We start from the raw sequence: 19,601 nt of genomic DNA on the forward strand, positions 1-19,601 counted from the left end.
CCCTGCCTGCCCTACCTCACCTCCCGCTGCTCCCGCCTTCGCCCCCGCCCCGGGGCTGCCCCGGCTCCTTCCCCAGGGGCTGCCCCAGTCCCCTTCCCAGGGGTCCCCCTGTCCCCTGCCCCTGCCCCGGAGCGGACACCACGCAGTCTTCCCGCTAGCCACACCCGGCTCCCAAGTTTTGCAGAGCTAGTTCACCACCTGTAAGAACTATTTAATTCCCCTTAATTCTTTAGAAAAGGATACCGGTCCGTGCCCCCACCACTCGCCAGGGTCCCGGGGCACCCCCTCTCCGTGCCCCTTCCCACTTCCTCCTATTTCTATAGACAAAAAACGTTTGCATTCTCCCTTTTCGAAAATTTACACACTTGAAAAATGCAAATTTACACACTTGAAAAATGAATGACACGTACAATAGAGGACACTCAGTAACATCACTGCCCACGGCAAAGTCTTGTTATCCTGATGAGCGTAGAGTTGCTGCTTTTGCTGACAGCCTCTCTCTCTCTTTTTTTTAAAATATATATTTTATTGATTTTTTACAGAGAGGAAGGGAGAGGGATAGAGAGTTAGAAACATCGATGGGAGAGAAACATTGATCAGCTGCCTCCTGCACACCCCCTACTGGGGATGTGCCCGCAACCAAGGTACATGCCCTTGACCGGAATCGAACCTGGGACCCTTCAGTCCGCAGGCCGAAGCTCTATCCATTGAGCCAAACCGGTTTCAGCTTATTTATTAAGCTTACACTCACTCAAAATAGAAAAACTCAGCAAGAGGCAATTGTTTCTCCAGTATTTCATCTTGGCCTGTTTCAAAGTGCTTTTTCACAGGGGAGGTGGGGAGCAGGGCTGGTTTTAAACTGCCACCAGCCTTGGAACCCACAGGCCTGTGGCTGGTCAGCCGGTGCCCCCCCTCTTTGGTTGGCAGCTCTGACGTTTGTGCTCCTGGACCGTCCCCCTTAAATGCATCCTAAGCCCTTTTGGGCCTCTGTCCCACACAGATCCCAAACTCATCTGCCTGCCTTGTCCCTCTGCCCCAGCAAATAGTGGCTGGGGGTGGGGGGCTCCAAGCTGCTCCCCCATCTTGGGAGGAAGGCCAGGGCACCCCCAGCACAGGATGAAAACGGCCCCAGTTCTGCTCCCACTGCACAGGCTGCAGATGCACTGACTGCACCCCAGAGCCGGAGGCCCCTCACAGCCTTCCTGGAGTCATCCCCTGGAAGCTGAGATTTCATGTCTCGTGATGGGAACAGAGCCGCCTGGGCCACAGCATTCAGCACCCTTAGCTCCTCAAACACCGGGCCTTCCCCCACATTTATTAGGCTCTGCTACGTGCCCCAAAGAACGCGAGCACACCGGCATGTGGGGAGGGGAAATGGCCAGGGCTACTGTCTGCCTCCTCGCCCACTGTGAAGCCCCTCATCATCATGGGTGCCACTTAAGCTTCTGGCACGGAGGGAGAAAGGTGTATTAATCTCTGCTTTAAAACCTACTTCTTCAAGGTTTTGTTACTTTTTAAAAAAATTTTAAAAGTATGTTTTTATTGATTTTTTAGAGAGAAAAAGACCAAGTTTAATCCATGCCTAAGTATGGGAACCCTGTATACATGAGAGAATCACAGATCCACATACATGAGAGGTTTAAAGACAGAAAGGGACTTGCCGAAACCGATTTGGCTCAGTGGATAGAGCGTCAGGCCTGCGGACTGAAGGGTCCTGGGTTCGATTCCGGTCAAGGGCATGTACCTTGGTTGCGGGCACATCCCCAGTAGAGGGTGTGCAAGAGGCAGCTGATCAATGTTTCTCTCTCATCCATGGTTCTATCTCTCTATAAAAAAATCAATAAAATATATTTAAAAAAAAAACAAGACAGAAAGGGACTCAGCCGGTGTGGCTCAGTGGTTAAGTGTCGACAGATGAACCAGGAGGTCGCTGTTCAATTCCAAGTCGGGGCACATGCCTGGGTTGCGGGCTCGATCCCCAGTGTGGGGTGTTGCAGGAGGCAGCCGATCAATGATTCTTTCTCATCATCATCATCTCTCTCTCCCTCTCCCTTCCCCTCTGAAATAAAAATACATTAAAAAAAAAAAAAGACAAGGGGAAATGAGATATATGGAATTCTGAGCTAAGGGTCACCTTGGGACTTGAGAGAGAAAGATGGTCATTGCAGACAATAAGAAAAACAGGTGTTCAGTGATTAGAAGTTTGCCCTGCCTTATAGATAAGTCAGAAAATTGTCTCTGATAATCTCTTAGTATGGGCAAGGCCCTAATTTAAATTCTTCTAGGCGGACATTTCTCTTGAGCCTCAGGGTCTTGGTTGCCTTCAACTCAAAACAATTTGCAAACCACAGAGGCACATCTTGGGGTGACTAGTTTGGAACCCCTACACCACAAAGCCCTATCTTGTTTCCTAGAGGAGGAAAATGGTATTCTGGTGCCGAGTTTGGCAAACTACAGCCTGATGCCTGTATCTGTATAGTAGTCTGTGAGCTAAGAATAGTATTTACAGTTGTAAATAGCTGGGGGAGGGGGGGGGGAGGAGGGGGAGGGAGAAGATCAGAGGAAGCATAAAAAATAAAAGACATTTGTGACACTTGGTCATTATATGAAGTTCAAAACTCAGCATGCACAAATAGCTATTGGAACCAAGCCCCGCCCATCATTTGCATATTGTGGATGGCAGCTTCACAGGACAACAGGAGAGTTGGATAGCTGCCCAGAAAGCCTGCAATGCTCAGTGCCTGGCCCTGGACAGAATCGTGTTCGGCCCTGTTGGAGGATTAAGCTGAAAAGGCAAAGGAGTAAGAGAGGGTGAGTCCAAAAGGCTGCCTTGGGGGTGGAGGAGGGCATTCTGTGAAATCCTGTTAGGACTTTGACAAGAGCAGGCTGGCTTGAGTTCTGTGTTATGGTAATAAGTAACCGATCTGGAAGCAGTGATGTTTGACACAGGGAAGAGCTATCACTATTATTTTACTTACTTTAAAAATATGCTTTTACTGATTTTTAGAAAAGGAAGGGAGAAGGAGAGAGGCCTCCTGTACACCCCACACTGGGGATCGAGCCCACAACCCTGACCGGGAATCGAACCGCGACCTCCTGGTTCCTAGATTGACACTCAACCACTGAGCCACGCCAGCGGGGCTTCTTGGGGCGTGGTAGGTTAACTCTAGGAAATACGAGTTACCACAGCAGACCTCATTAGCTAGTGTTGCTATCAGAATTTGACCCTCAAGGCCGCCAACGTTACAAATGTGGGCATTGCTAGTGGCCTAATCTTGTTTATAACTCTGCCAGAGCTAGGTAAGAGTCGTGAACTTGGGGAGCCATCGTTCATTAGAAGGGGGTTCAGATACCACCGAGAATGCCAGAGGGAGTCTGAGAAACCGGGCCACCGCTTTCCGACCTGAATTGGGGCGCGGCATACTTCCTCTCCAGCTGAGGTGACGCACACAGGCCGCGGCACCCCCTGCAGAACAAGGTGGCCCGGGAGGCCACGGGGGACAGACGCCACTTCCCGTCTGTTCTCTGCAAATGGCCGCAGCCCACACCAGGGGCCAATGAAAGGGAATGGCTGGGGCTCAGCGTCCCAGGAAGGCGTCAGGGGGAGCCCAGCCCTGGGCAGAGATCCCCATTCAGGGTGGGGGGCTATTCTTAGCAAGGAGCCCACGTGGCCACGCCCTCTAACACAGGCCCTCTGCACCTGGGGAAGCTGCCTGGTACTGGGGGAGCTCCGGGGCTCCCCTGGCTACACCCAGATGGGGAAAAAGAATTGTATTTTTTATAGCTCATATCAATCAGCTTTTTAGAAAAGTATTTTTAGTTTTATAAAAGGGTGCTTTTGTGTTTATTTTTTGTTAAACCTAACGGTTTGTGAACGTGCCTTAGGACCCAGAGCTTATAGGCAATGGGGCTTCAACCAACACTGTTAATCATAATCATCATCTGGGGTTTGGTTTTGTTTTCTTTTTCTTTCTTTCATTGTTTTCTTATTTTTTAAAACATTTTGCAGAATCAGTTTCAAGAGCAACCTCATCAAGTCCTAATGGCCAAACACGAGCACTCTGGGGCAGGTGGGGGATTACTGAAGCGGAGAAAACCTAACCGAGCAACTTGTAGGGTCACCCACCTTCCTGGTTTGCCCAGGACTGTACCCATTTCAGCCATTGTAGCCCCCCCGCCCCCCCATAATCAAAGACACCCCCCAGTCCCCGGCAAAGCAGGACAGACAGTTGCCAACCTCCCCTTGAATCCTACCAAGCAGCAAACTGGCCCAGACCAGTGGCCAGCAAGTCCCAGATGGCTCCGCCTCTGCGCCCTGAGCTGGCTTTCAGCTTTCAAGGGCATCGTCTTACCACCCTCCCCCACCCCAGAGTCTTCAGGCTTTATGCGCCCCAGAATGCTGAGGGACCCTGTGGCTAGATCCCCCTAGAGGAGCAGGAGGTGGGCACCCCCATCACAGGAGGTTGGTGGCCCTGTGGGAGGGGCACCCAGTGTCCGGGCTGCGTCACAGCCATCTGACCCGGGTGGCACAGAGGCACGCGCCCCACTCCGGTTTCATGGAGCCCCGGCCCAGCTGCGTGGTGGTGACCGGTAAGCCTGTTTGTCTGCTTTCCCATGTGCCGCTGCCTTTAGCCTGGCCCTGATTCTGGTCACAACCGGTTCCCCGGTGGAGAAAAGAGAGCGGCCAAGTGGTGCCAGTAACTCCAGAAGGAAGCTAACTCCCAGATCTGCCTGTTCAGAACCGTCAGCGGACAGAGAGGCGTTTGCACTCTGTCCTGCCGTTCGCTACAAATAGCTCCTGAATGGCAGGCATGTAAGCGCCCACCTGTGGCTGAGGCCCAGACCTTGACCTTGAGCCCATCAGGGAGGAAGCCAGTGGGCCCAGGTGGCATCTGCCGGAGTGCAGTTTCTTAGCCAGGGAGGAGGAGCTGGGGGTCCCAGAAAGGACAGGGCCTCATAAAGCTGGGGCAGTCCATCTGCAGTGACCACCCCCCAAGGGTGCCCACCCCCACCCCCAGACCAGAGAGCTTGGGCCCCTCAGAAAACCACAAGGCACCCTGAGCCACCAGTTGGAGACTCTGAACCCAAAAGGCCTCCTGGGAAGGAATGGTAGTTGCCCACTCCTGCCCAAATTCACCCCAGCACACCCCAAATCCACCCCAGCCCCCCAGCCCCCCTCGGTGGTTTTGTGGGGTTGTTGTTGTTGTTTTTTATTGTTAATCCTCACCCAAAGATATCTTCCCATTGATTTTTATTTTGGTGGTGTTGTTGTTAATTCTCACCCAAGGATATTTTTCCATTGGTTTTTTAGAGCGAGAGGAAGGTAGGGAGGGTGAGAGAGAAACATCGATGAGAGAGGCAACACTGATTGGCTGCCTCCTGTATGTGCCCCAATCAAGGCTGGGGATCGAGCCTACAACCCAGGTACATGCCCCTGACCAGAATCGAACCCGGGACTCTTCAGTCTGAAGGCTGACGCTCTATCTACTGAGCCAGACTGGTTAGGGCGAGGGTTTGATTTCTCTACAAAGCTCTTTCTTTTTACTTAGACATAATTGGCACATTTTAAGTTTTTGGAACTGTGTTGGCTAAAGGCAACAGAGGCAAGACAAGGATTCCTCTGTGTGTGGCAAATCACAAGTTATCTATCTCAACATTTTCAGACTATAATCAAACTCCTCTCAACCTTCTGAGTAAAAGAACGTTCTTGTGAAAACCTTTCATCTCCCCTGCTCTCACTGCGGTATTCTGGGTCTGGAGATTGAGTGGTTCAAATTACCCTTGAATTCCTAAGGAAACTATACCTCTGGTAAATGAGTGCCTGTCACCAATCAGCTATGAATACCGAAGCGCCAGGGCAGGTCTCAGACTCACGCGGCCCCGTTCGCTGGCCAACCTGAGCCCGTTTGCTGAAGTGCTGTCAGCCGGCGGTGGCTCCAGGGGTGGCCTGCCTTTATGAAGAACGCTGAGCTGCCAGGCGCGGTCTTTTCGTTTAATTGGATTTGCTTCCTGTGTGAATCTGGCCAAGACAGTTTGGCATGGAGACAGATGATGGGAAAACAAGGGCTCAAGATCAAGGCGTCCTTGCCCAGCTGGCGTGGCTCGGTGGTTGAGCACCTATCTATGAACCAGGAGGTCACAGTTTGGTTCCCAGTTGGGGCACATGCCCGGGTTGTTCGATCCCCAGTAGGGGGCGTGCAGGAGGCAGCTGATCCATGATTCTCTCTCATCATAGACGTTTCTCTCTCTCTCTCTCCCTCTCCCTTTCTTTCTGAAATCAATAAAAATAGATATTAGGAGAACAACGCCTCACATTCTGTGATGCTCCCAGCCTGGGAGGTCACAGGCCTCCAAGGAAGGGATGTGGGAGTTCCAGGGGACCCACAATGGCTCCGGGAGCAGCCCAGGAGGAGAAACACCCCACCTCACCCCCCACCGCCCTAGGCCTGGCCTGAGCAAACCAGAATCTCCTTGATTTCAGGTTTCGGGCCCTTCCGGCAGCACCTGGTGAATTCCAGCTGGGAAGCAGTGAAGGTAAACGCTTGCCAGGCCCAGACCTGGGCACTCAGGGCCAGGCCAGCTCCTTTTGGGGCCAGCTCCCTGAGGGAGGGGCCCTGGAGAAGGGCTGGCCTCTGGTCCTTGGGTGGGTCCTCGCCTGCCCCAGGTGGCCCTTTAGGCTGTGTGGTAAACAACAACAAAGCTAGCCCGGCCGGCGTGGCTCAGTGGTTGAGCACTGACCTATGAAACAGGAGGCCATGGTTTGATTCCCAGTCAGGGCACACGCCTAGGTTTCAGACTTTGTCCCCATTGGGGGGCATGCAGGAGGCAACCAATCAACCATATTCTCTCATCATTGATGTTTCTATCTCTTTCTCCCTCCCCCGTCCTCTCTGAAATCAATAAAAAAGTTGTGTGTGTGTGTGTGTTAAGTGGTTGCCAGGAAAGCTGGTTGCTACAGTAGGAGAGGTCCCGGTAAACAGGGAAAAGTGGGGGGGCGGGTGTCTCATTTTGTCCTCATGCTGGTTATTATTATCTCAGGCCGCCTCAGATTAACAAGAACACAAAACAAAATCCACTGTGGGCTTACTCACTAGTTCCGACCAGCGATGGAACTCGAAACCTAGGTATATGCCCTGACCAGGAACCAAACCCACCACCTTTTGGTTTTGGTGTACGATGCTCCAACCAACGGAGCCATTTGGGCCAGGGCTGCCTGCCTGCCTCTTTCAACAGGAGCTCTCCAAGCTGGGCCTGGGGAGGGACACGGAGGTGGAGCTGCGGACTCTTCAGCTGCCCGTGGATTACAGGGAGGTGAAGCGGAGAGTCACCAGAATCTGGGAAGATCTGCAACCCCAAGTAAATGGCGGCTGGGGAGCCAGTGGGGGGGAAGAAGGAGGCTGCTGCTGATGAGATGGAGCCCCAGAGCCTGTGAACCCCTGGACCCCGGTTCTAGAGTTGATGGCTTAAGTGCACCGCCCCCCTCCCCCCCTGCATTTCACCAGCACCATCCCAGTGGGTTTTATAAGGTTCTGGGCCTGTTTCTAAAAGTTTTAAGCTGTAATAAATGCAGCTCAGCTAGCATGGCCCAGTGGTTGAGCGCCGACCTATGAACCAGGAGGTCAAGGTTCGAGTCCCAGTCAGGGCACAAGTGAGGATTGTGGGCTCGATCCCCAGTAAGGGGGTGTGCAGGAGGCAGCCTATCAGTTTCTCTCTCTCTCTCTCTCTCTCTCCTTCCTCTCTCAAATCCTATATAATAAAAGCCTAATATGCTGTGTCTGGTTGTCCAGTTGGCCGTTCAATCAATCAAAGCATAACATGCTAATGATATGCTATGGCAGCTCAACTGCTTGCTATGATGTGCTCTGACCACCAGGGGGCAGATGCTCCAATCTGTAGGTTAGCTTGCTACTGAGTGAGATGTGCACAGGCCCTGGAGCCCTCTGTGGTCCCTCCTTGGCCTCGATTGTGCACTGGTGGGGACCCTTGGCCTGGCCTGCACCCTCTCCAATCCGGGGCCCCTCAGGGGATGTCCGAGAGCTGGTTTTGGCCCCATCCTGCAGGCCAGGCCAAGGGACCCCACTGGTGCATGAATTCATGCACCGGGCTTCTAGTCAATAAATACGTGTCTTTCTTCTTCTTCTTCTTCTTTAATGGAAGCTTTATTCCCAGCCAGGACTCAAAAGATAGTTTCCCCCGGCCCATTTTATCCCAACATTTCCTATATTAAAAAAAAAAAAAAAAAGCGGGTACAAATACCCCGCAAGTACAGAGCCCCGACGATGAGAGGAGCAACACATACACCTCCGCCCCATTAAGACAACATCCCAAAGGCTTCGATAACAGCTGAGCTGTGTTCCCAAAAGGAAAACCAACTAGTTCAAGAAACGCTAAGAAAACTGTTATTAGCTCAGCGACTGACTTCCTGCATCAGCGGTGCCACGGCAACGCGGGGCGTCCCCTGTGGTCTCAGGGAGCAGCGGGACCCCCCGGGGGACACCGAGGAATATTCCACCCTGTGCAGGAATATTTTTAAATACAAAAGCATTTAAGTAGACGACGCCTCATGGTTTTACTATCCGGCGGCTTTCCCGTGCGGCCTAGGAACGAGGGGGAAGTAGCGGGGAGGCCCGAAAGCGCAGTCGCGGTTTGAGAGGTTTTTCCCGCCTCGCACTCGCCCCCTCGCCCCCGGCTGGGCCTTCAGGGTAGATGGTGACAGACAGGCCTCAGTTTCCCTAAATTCCCCGCCGCCCGTCCCCTGTTCCCACAGCTCACCGTGCACGTGGGCGTGGACGCCACCGCCAAGGCCGTGGTGCTCGAGCAGCGCGGCAGGAACCGCTGGTATCGCGAGACCGACGTGCGTGGCTTCCGTCCTGAGAGCGGCGCGTGCGTCCCGGATGGCCCGGAAGTGATTGAGTCGCGGGTCAACATGAAGGCGGTCAGCAGGCGCGTGGCTGTGGAGGGCGTGGAGGTGCTGTTTTCCCGCGATGCGGGCAGGTGCGTCGCGTCGCGTCGCGTCGCGTCATGGAGCAGGAAGGGGAGGATAACCCATCTTCCTTTTTCTTTTTTTTAAAATAAATATATTTTCATTGATTTCAGAGAGAGAGAGGGAGAGAATCATTGATCGGCTGCCTCCTGCAGGCCGCCCACTGGGGATCAAGCCCGCAACCCGGGGCATGTGCCCTGACCGGGAATGGAATGGTGACCCCCTGGTTCACGGGTTAAGGCTCAACCACTGAGCCACACCGGCCGGGCCTGACCCATCTTTCTTCTAGGAAGTGTCCCTTCAAAAAGGCCACCGTGTGCCCTTCCACTGGGCACGTGGGCACCCAGTGCCGCCCCAGGATGGTCCTGGCAGACCAGCTGTTGTCCCCTCCACCCTGTATCCCCAGGTCCCCTCCCCCTCACACAGCCTTCGGTGCGTTGGTAGAAAAAAAAGATGCGATGGCATATTTTGAGAGCCACTAATAGTTTGGGGGTGCTTTTATTTTTATTGATTGCAGCCAAAGTGGTGATGGAACTGTTCTGATAGATTCACTTATCTTTGTTTCTCCAAACTCTTGACTCCCAGTAGGTGGTTTCTCCTCCCCGCAAAGAATAAATAAATAAATAAATAAAATGAGTGTAGACACCAAGGAAAGGGGTTCACAGGTTAGAGGTGAAGCCAGCTGGGCCACTTGCTTGGTCATAAGACCGTGAGGCTGCCCTAGCTGGTGTGGCTCAGTGGATAGAGCGTTGGCCTGCAGACTGAAGGGTCCCCGGTTCGATTCCAGGTCAGGGCACATGCCTGGGTTGTGGGCTCGATCCCCAGTAGGGGGTGTGCAGAAGGCAGCCGATCCATGATTCTCTCTCATCATTGATGTTTCTATCTCTCCCTTTCCCTTCCTCTCTGAAATCAATAAAAATTAAAAAAAAAAAAAGACCATGAAGCTGAGAGCCAGTCTCTCCCCAGCTTATTCCCAGGAATACGTCCTTTCTGAGGCAGAAGGACAGAACCTCCGCCTCCCTGGGTGGCAGCCCTCCCTCCTCACGTGCTGGGGAAGATGCTACAGCACCCCTGCTGCTTGCCTTTCCCTGGTCCAAGGAGTCACCGGGGGTTCCCTGCCGTTGCAGATACGTCTGCGATTACACCTACTACCTGTCTTTGCATCATGGGAATGGGCGTGCGGCGCTCATCCACGTGCCGCCGTTGTCTCCGGGGCTCCCCGCCAGCCTGCTGGGAAAGGCCCTGCAAGTCATCATCCAGGAGATGCTGGAGGAGGGTGAGAACGCCCAAGGCCAAAGCCTGGTGCCCAGAAAACAGGCCTCGGTGGCTCCAGCCCAGGAGAACCGACTGGGGCTCTGCTCCTTAGGAGAAAAATGGGATGTTTCAGTCCCGTGTGGAGAGTTCAGCTGTGCTTTGAGAGGCTTTTAAAAAATTGCTTATCACACCGTTTACACAGAGGGACACATTCCGAATTAGCCCCAGGAAGTCACAGAGTTTTTTGTGTTTTTTTTTAAAATATATTTTATTGATTTTTTTACAGAGAGGAAGGGAGAGGGAGAGAGTTAGAAACATCGATGAGAGAGAAACATCCATCAGCTGCCTCCTGCACACCCCCTACTGGGTATGTGCCCGCAACTAAGGTACATGCCCTTGACCGGGATTGAACCCGGGACCCTTCAGTCCGCAGGCCGACACTCTATCCACTGAGCCAAACCGGTTTTGGCGCTGTGGGCTTTTTTGAGCCACTGAGTCTCAAGTGTTTCTTTTTTTCTTGTCCTTTTTTCAACTTATGTGGTAACATCATACTGTTTTCTATGGAAGCTGCAGCATTTCCTGTTCCTACCTGTAGCGCTTGGTCTTAAAGCAAAGGTTAATAGCTAGGTTTGCTTCTCGCCTCTTTTCATCCTTCATTTTGCTTTCACGACACCGCCCTGCTCACAGTCAGGTCTTCCTTGCCCAGGGTTTTCTGGTTAGCAAATGCCCACTGGGAGCCACATGAGCATCGTGTTTGGAGGAAAGGATTGAAGGTGGCTCAGCTCTGGGAAATTTCTCATTGTCTTGGTGTGCTCACAGCTATTCCTTTCCACTTAATTATGTTTAAAAAAAAGGTCACTTAGTGCTCAGATTCACTCATTATAAGACACAGTACCTGCAACTTAGTAACCCCAGGGCTGGGCAGGCCTTGTTTTAGCACCAGCACTCTGGCACACTTGTGCTTTGGAGTAGACGTGATAGGACCTCTTTTGCAAATGAATGTGATCGCTGGACATAACACAGCTCAAAGTCACGGTGTAGCCTATCAAAGCCAGCAAGTGGGGGTGGGATGGTCTGGCCAGAATAGTTAATGTGCAGAGCCTTCTGTATTTGTAGGCAAACCCTGCTACCTAGAGCCCTTGATGCCCCCGCCCCTCCCAATTCTAGCTCCCGTCTCAGGACAGTGGCAGGCAGGGGGCCTCCGGTTCCGGCTCCTGGGCTATTTCACATCGCTTGGCACCAAGCCATACACATGTCACGAGCTTTTAGATGTGATTCTCTGGGGAGGCCCAGAGCTCCCTCTTGATGAATGCGTCACGTCCTCCCCCCCTCATGGCCTCCGAAATTCTTTAGGGAGAACCCCAGAGGCCACATCCTGGGCGGAGTGGCCTGCGACCTCACTCCCCCTCCCGGATACACACCGGGGCCTGTTCAGTTATGAATGTGCGGCAGTTCTGAGTCGGTTTGAAAACTACAGCGGAAAAGGCTGAGCCTTGGATTGGTCATTTAGTAGCTGGGGGGGGGGGGGGGGGGGCGGGTCTTTAGCGCGGCTGCCTGTTTGCTCATCTCTAAAACTAATAAAAGCCCCTCCCCTGCAGAGTTGTTACAGAGACGCAGTGAGAGAATGGAGGTGATGGTCCTGCAGTGATGGGAGACCACCGGGCTGCTGCTGGACCCGAGGTCTTAGGAAGTGGCCCGGTGCGGACAGGTCCTCCTCACACTTCTGAAGACCCAGCGCCTTCACGGCAGCCCGGGAGGCAGCAGGAACCCACCCGGGGACGTGGGAGAGGCGCGCCGGCCTCCTGTGTCCGCCCTGCCCGCAGCCCAGACATCCCCGGAGCCTTGGAAACGAGCCTGCCTTTAGGCATTGGTCGTCTAGGAACGGTCCCCTGAGGGCCAAGCCCTTCCTGCCAATGGTGAGCCAAGTCCCAGGGACAACACCAAGCTTATTTTGTTGTTGATCCGCACCCACAGATATTTTTCCATTGATTTTTAGAGAGAATGGAAGGGAGGAGAGAGAGAGAGAAACATCGATGTGAAAGACACACGTAGATGGGCTGCCTCCTGCGTGGCCCCAACTATGGGTCGAGCCCGCCAAACGAGCATGTGCCCTGACGGGGAATTGAACCGTGACCTCCTGGTTCACAGGTCGACGCTCAACCACTGAGCCACACCAGCCGGGCACAGCTTGTTGGCACTAAACGTGTCTTCACATTTCCCACCGTGGCCATTTCCCTGGCAGAGATAATGCTGTGGAGTCCTCGGGGCTGGCTGAGATCATGAACTTTTGAGGAGCTAACATTGTGAACCCCTCCAGCGAGCCACATCCTAGGTGTGCTTACTCGGTTCTCCCTGCCCCCTCTGAGAAGGCTTGCTGGCTGTGAGATGCCAACGACGACATGGAAATGTGGAGGTCAAGTCCTTTGCCCCAGAGTCCCCCAGATCAAGCTGCCCCCCTTGGCCTGACTTTTGTCTGTGGAAGGTGTAGGGAAAATCTACACATCAGTGGAAACTGAAGTACAGATTTCTGTATTTTAGGCATTCCAATTTTCTCGTAGCTGATTTAATGGAGTGAGAAACAGAATGCTCCCCTGTCTTCACCAGCAGTTTGCATGCTGTGAGGGTTCAGCTGTCAGAAATAAAACCTTCACACTGAACACCTCCAAGCGACATGTGTGAACACGCATGCCACACGCAGCTCAGCACCCCTGCCTCAGAAGCATAGTGAGTCTTGCACGGAGGCGCGAACAAAATCGGAGACCAGACATGCATACAGAATTCCTTTATTGAACGTAAACCATGTAATACTTGAACTATTAGAAAAAAGCAGAGTAAGATAAACTAAAGTCGCGTTAGCTTCAGCCATTCAAAATAGACAAAGTTTCTTTTTCCCCCCATAATGTAAAGAATCCAGAGTATATCGCGATAACGGGGATAAATTCTTACAATGGAGTATACAAAACCATTTTGAAATTTTTTTTAGCTACTAATTTTTTGTATATAAACAGAGGAAGTTTTTACGAATAATTTGTCCACAGAAAGTCATTTTACGTAACAAATTGGCTGTGTTAATTACTGGTTTTTAAAAACTTTTTAAAAAACTTTTTTTTTTTTTAAACAAGAAAACTTGGAAAATAAATGATCTGCAATACATCCATTCCATCGCGCCTTCTGGTCTGATTTTGTTTTTTAAATTTTTTTCCCAGAGGACAAACTCTGGCAAACCTCTCTTGTCAACCTCACTGGCTTAGAAAGCACACAGGTGTTTTTGCCAAGCATCTATTCCACCTGTGGATGCATCTACGCAACACCCAACACCCGAATGCCAAGTTGCAAACAGAAAATACTGTATCTGGACCTTTCTCCCATGTTGTGCAAAACACCCCGTTTCCAATGGTGGGGCTTTTGTGGCATTGTGTAGACGTGGCCCATAACCCACTGGGCACAAGAAATGGAGTCAGACTTTAAAAAAATTGTGTGTGTGTGTGTGTGTGTAGTTTTTATTCAAAAGAACTTTGTTTTGTATTGGAAAAATGTATCTTCGGTGTTGTGCCTTAAAAAATAAGAGTCTCTGGTTATATAACAAAGCGTTAATCATAATAATGAGGCATGTAAGCAAACAGTCCGCCGGCACCAGAATTACCGTCTTGCGTGATAAGTCTGCGTGCGGCGAGCGCTGTGACGCCACGAGCTGTGCTGTCAGCTGCTCCATCGTGAGGCGTCCCGCAACCATGGCAACAGCCGCACCAGATGCTGAGTGCCGGGCCGCACCCCCGGGCACCGCTGGGCGGCAGCACCTCCGCTGGTTCCTTGGCCAGTGAGGTTCCTTCAGTCTCTTAAAGTAGCTACACTCCAAAGATAAACGACCAGCAAATGATGATCCCCTTCCCAACCAGAAGGTTCAGGAAGACCAAGATACTGAAGATACAGAACTACTTAAATCGCCACCATTCCTCCGCTATAAACTAGGGCATGAAGCGTGGATCGGGGGGTTGGGGGGTGTAAAAGGGTTATGCAGGGCTTGGGGACAGGGGAAATGCATTTTTGGCATCTCGTAAAGCTAGCTAGTAAACAGGTGTCCTATAAAAAAAATAAATGGATTACGAGCATACATTTGCAGAGAACCCAAGTGTCTTTAAATTATTTCGGCGATTACAGACTACAAACGTTGTATAAAATTATTCTATGTCCTTACAAAAATGCAATGAAACGTTGAATTAGTTCTTGTAAACCAGATCTTCGTCGACTGACTACCCGTATCTACTGGACATGAGAGCCCTACTGAAAATGCTAATGTGTGAGTAATTAAAACGATGCTGACCAGAAAGATGAGGACACACACAAACGTGGCCATACGGATGAGTAATCAAAAAACAACAACAAAAAATAGATGAGTAATCAAAAAAAACAACAAAAAGTATAGATGAGTAATCAAAAAAAACAATTATAGATGAGTAATCAAAAAAAACCAACAAAAAATATAGATGAGTAATCAAAAAAATTATAGATGAGTAATCAAAAAACCCAACAAAAAAATATAGATGAGTAATCAAAAAAACCAACAAAAAATATAGATGAGTAATCATATTCTTGCTTAAACAAAAAAAAGAAAACAAAACCCTAAAGTCATGCCCCAGAACCGACCACTGACGGGCGTGATGGAGTTCGTGTCCTCAGACGATTGGACTTAACTCCGAGTCACCGTCCCCAACATAGGGCGTTGGGGTGTCGCTTGAAGACAAATGCCCATGGATGACTCCCGAGCCTGGACGTGGTCTGACGCATTCAAGAAACCAGCCATTTCAGAGCGCGGCCCGCACTTCCTTCCTCCAGGCCCTGGGCCCTCGTGCTCAGCGATTCTTCTCTCCGAGGCCCGCCAGGACCTGGGCGACGGAGGCTTCCTCCCACCTGCTCTTCCCGCCATCAAGGAGTGTCCGTCCGCTTTTTCTCTGAGGGACCAGCTCTGTTATCTGAGCTGGGGGCCAGGCGTCACCCCCTCTGGCCTGTCCTCTGTATCTTCAGCATCTCCGGCAACAGAGAGGTTCGGTCCAAAACGACATCCTTTCTCGTTCTCATTGGCAGCGACTGCGTCCCGACTGGAGCCGGGATGCCGGCCTTTCATCGCCGCTTCTTCAGAAGAGCGGGTGTCTGGTCCGGATCTCCCGGCGCTGCGGAGCCCGGGAGACGGAGCGACAGACAGCCGCTGCGCACAGAGGCAACATGACCCGGGGCCGGGCCCCAGGCCTTAGGTGCGCCCCTGGGACGGGCCCCGGTGGGGCGCGGAGGGCTGCTGGCCACTGGGGGGGGAGGGCCCTCTGACTTGGGAAGGAGCTGCCTTCCATCCTCTGGCCACTCGGGGACAGCGAGGACATTGGACCGCACATCCTCGCCTTCTCGCCCCTTGAGCTCGTGGGACCTGGCCACGGGAGTGGCCTGCGTGCGCCACGCGCCCACCGCGACAGAGGTGGGCTGCCGAGAAAGGCGTCGGTGGAACCAACTGGCCCAGGATCTGGCATTGGACTTGGCTCGTGGATGCGTGGCACCAGCCAAAACACACCAACCAGTTCATGCCAAGCATCTTGCCGTTGGGTAGTTCCACCATAACCACTCTTTCCTCTTTTTCCCACGCCGCTTCTCCGACTTCGGACACCTCGTTTGCGCCGCGAGAAACCGGCTGGAAGGGGAGGCCAGTGTTGGCCTTGAACCCCGTCTTCTCTCTTCCTCCTCTGAGGAAGCTCATCTCAACTGTGTCCAACGTCACGACACCCCATGAAGGAGACCTGGGCGGCCGGGGTCTCGCCCCGCCGGGCCTTGACAGCGTCCCCAGAACACGCCGGGCCGCGCGGCGATGGTGAGCGCTCACCTCGGCTCAGTGATGCGCCTGAGCGGTTCGTGCTGCTTGGAGCCGCGGGAGCTGCTGTCGTGGCAAATGCCACAGTCCGGCTCGAGTGGATTATTCGGAGCGTAGGAAAAAGGAAAAAAAAAAATCAAGGGGAGGCGGGGCCCCGGCCTCGCGGCGGGCGGGCGGGCCCCGGGGGGCTTGGTCCAGTAGGATGACCGCACCCTCACAGCAAGCGATTCTCTAACTGCAGCGGAAGCGTTGGTTAACGATGCGCACTGACTACGTTAGTGTTTGCTTTCTACTTAAAGAAAAACCACCGACGTCAAACGGTAACAACCACACCGACCACTCGGACGTTGGAACGAAAGAAACCCTTGGAACCGGCTGGGTGGACTGGGCGCGCCCAGTCGTGGAAACCGGAAGGTATGTGCAAAAGAGGGGAGGCCACCGCCCAGGGGTTCCCCGGCAGCGTGGGTGAGGGGAACCCCCATCAGATAGCATTTCTCGGTGACCTCGAGGTCCCAAGGGCGTGGGGAGAGGGGAGGGGTGTCCCTGCGGGACGGGAGAGCTGCCCCCACTTTTTGGAACGCTTCCCCCGCGTCGTGTCGCCCACATCACATCACCAGGGCCTGAGAGCAGCTGTTGGAACCGGGTCACGCCATCCACCCCCGTGAGCAGCGGGACAGAGGGACAGAGGCAAGGCCTGGTGGGAGGTGCGACACCCCGACACCCCAGAAGGAGGCTTGGCGCCTAGCACCACCCCCCTCCAGCCCGAAGGCTTGGTACATCTTTGTCTTCCCCTGGAAGGGAGGAGAAAAGGAGGGGGGAATTCAGAGAACATTCTGGAGACGGGGACGGGGACTTTTCTCCACAGAACATTCTGGAAGGGATTGGCTGGGAGGTAGGAACCTCCTATTCTCGACAGGAGGCCTGGCGGACGGGGCTCTCCGAGTGCCTGGCGCAGGGGCCGCGCGGCCGCCTGGCACAGACCCCGTCCGGGGCAGCCAGAGTGGCGCCCAATGGTGGCGATCCACCCCTGCGCCTAGCGGGGGGGGGGGGGGGGTGCCAACAGAGACGGCCGCCCCTGGCCGCCTCCTGCCTGCTGGATCCCGGAACCACCGCTCCAGTGACGGAATAGGCTCGCCATTCCGTCTGCACAAAGCAGCTGGGTTCAAGGACAACCGGCTGGGGCAGCCAAGGGGCCTTCCTTCCCACTGAGCACTGGGTGGGGGTGGGGGGGGGTCCCTCACCTCCCTGCTGAGTGGGGGACACTGGGCCAAGAGGGGGGAATCGTGACACCTCACAACCTCTTAGGGAACCGAGTCAGAAGAAGAAGAAAGCAAGGCCAGAGGAGACAGCGAGGAAGAGGCAAGCCGTTGGAGAGGAGCGGAGAGGCGGGAGAGGGAAGCTGCGGCCCCGGAATGCAGCCTGGCCTGGCCCCGGTCACGGGCGTGCGCGGCCTGTGCGTGGATGAGGTACCGGTACCCATGGCGTATTGTCAGGTGCTGAGAAATGTGAGATGTATTCTTTGTTGTATATACACATATAAAAAAGAAGTGTGAGGTAGATACATGTTTGAAAAAAAAAAAAAACCAAAACCCAAAAAATAAAAACTGTCCCTTCTTAACAACCACAAAAACCCTTGTGTCAGTATTGCAATCCATCGGGGGGCTGAGCTTCTCGAACAGCGACTGAAACCGGAATCAGAAAACAAACGGAAACTCCTGCACACACCTTCTCCGTGAGCCTTTCTCTTTGACGCAGTTTCTTAAAGGGACCAACTGTGGGGACAGGGGCTGGAGACAATCCCGGGGCTGAAACGACTCCGAATTCTCCTCCAGTGGCGACTAGCCGTCACCCTCTCTGAGCTGTGTTCTCACTCATCATCTGAACCTTTCCATCCCAGCAGCAACTCTGTGTGGTCATCTAGCCCTCGCTCTGGTGAGAAGCGCTCAAAACAAAACAAAACAAAAAACCGAAACAAAAGACCCCGGGGCCCTGAGGACTTGGTTTCCCGGCCCAGGGAACGTGTGCCAGCGCCCTGGTCCCCTGGGGCGAGCACGGGGCTCCTGGGCCACTGGGGGCGCTGCCCCAGCCTGGCCCTCCCCCGGCAGCCCCTGCGCCCGCCCCGTGCAGAGGGGGTCCCTGGGGATTTCCTGGTTCTCAGGACAGACAGGTAGGTCGGTCTGGAGGGTGGCGGCGGGACGCCACTCACCACACTCCACTGCACCCTTAGATTTAGCAGCTGTTTTTCGGAGGATGGAAGGATTAAATATCCACTAAAAAAAAAAAAATAATAACAAAAACAATGTAATTCAAATGACTAGGATCTGCAGTTCAAACTGCTGTTGTACCCGAGAATTAAAAAATAAAAATTACAAAAAGTGTGTCACATCCAAAAGGAAGGGCCAGGGAAAGAGGAGGGAGGCTCCTCCCCACGGCGACGAGAAACACTGAACAGGCGTGGGAAGTACTTGACCTTGTATTCTGACCTGAGGTTGTCTACGGCTGGCACGGTAACAGACTGCAATGCCGGGCGAGGGCGGGCGGGCGGGGCGGGGGCGGGGGGAAGGGAACCCCTTTCCACCCGCCTCCCTCGCCAGCCTCGTGCCCACAGAGCCTACAGGTTGTAACAGATCTAGCGGGGGGCCGGGGGAAGCAGAGAGCGGGGGGCAGAGTTATAAAAAGGCATCACAGGCAGCTCACGGCAAACGCCGATCTACGAGAGTCCGTTCCTAGGGGGGGAGAGGGAGGAAGAAACGCATCTAGTCCAAAGCGTCGGCTTCTCAGAGAGCGCAGAGAGGGAGAGAGGGAGACCTGAAAGTTTTCATAGAATAGATCCACAAAGATAACCAAAAAAAATAAAAATAAAAATAGCAGCCGTCTTTTTTCTGTACAGACGTATAGATGAGTATCTGAACCGTAAAAAAGTTACAAAAGTGACGTGAAGACGATGTGGATGCAAATGTGTCGAGTCTGACCCAGAAGCGCAAGACCCAGAGTCCTAGAGACGGAACGGGTCCGAGGCTCGGGCGGCTGGCGTCACGGCCTGCTTTCCCGTGACGGGGGCTGTCTGCATTGCTTTTCCCGCACACCTGCGTGAACCCCTGGGCTCTGTCCCTGGGAACCCCTTCTCCTCTGTGTCCTCGGGGGCCGGGAGGGGCTCTGGGGGGACAGCAGACTAGCACGTGAGCCACCTTTGCTCCCTCAAAGGGCCTGTGGGCTGCAGAGCCGCTGGGGCGGGGAGGTGGCGGCGCGGGGAAGCCAGGCCCGCCTCCCCCATCTCTGACAGCACGCGCCCGCCTGTCCAGTTCCCCCCGAGAGTAACCTAGTCAAAGGCAAACTGACCTGCGTGGACGTGAGACTTGCCAAGAATCCCCGGGGACGATGGGATGGAGGTTACCGCCCGCGTGGCTGTCACAGATAGGAGTGACCGGAGACCGCACACGCCCGCGCGTCTGGCCACCAGGAAACGAGAGGAGGGGGGAGGGGGTGGGCGCGAGGGACGGAGTCCCGGGTTTT

The 19,601-nt window shown here is 53.6% G+C and overlaps 1 protein-coding gene across 1 annotated transcript; it reads left to right on the forward strand.

Moving 5' to 3' along the window:
* The first annotated feature begins 4,556 nt into the window (after nucleotides 1-4,556).
* PGPEP1L (pyroglutamyl-peptidase I like) lies at nucleotides 4,557-15,486 on the forward strand. Its single transcript, XM_054713184.1, has 6 exons — nucleotides 4,557-4,590; nucleotides 6,482-6,534; nucleotides 7,234-7,356; nucleotides 8,768-8,994; nucleotides 10,111-10,259; nucleotides 15,320-15,486. Exons 1-6 carry the CDS (start codon nucleotides 4,557-4,559, stop codon nucleotides 15,484-15,486), a joined length of 753 nt encoding a protein of 250 aa, XP_054569159.1.
* The last annotated feature ends 4,115 nt before the right edge of the window (nucleotides 15,487-19,601 follow it).

Source organism: Eptesicus fuscus, chromosome 25 (genome assembly GCF_027574615.1).
Source record: "Eptesicus fuscus isolate TK198812 chromosome 25, DD_ASM_mEF_20220401, whole genome shotgun sequence".
NCBI lineage: Eukaryota > Metazoa > Chordata > Mammalia > Chiroptera > Vespertilionidae > Eptesicus > Eptesicus fuscus.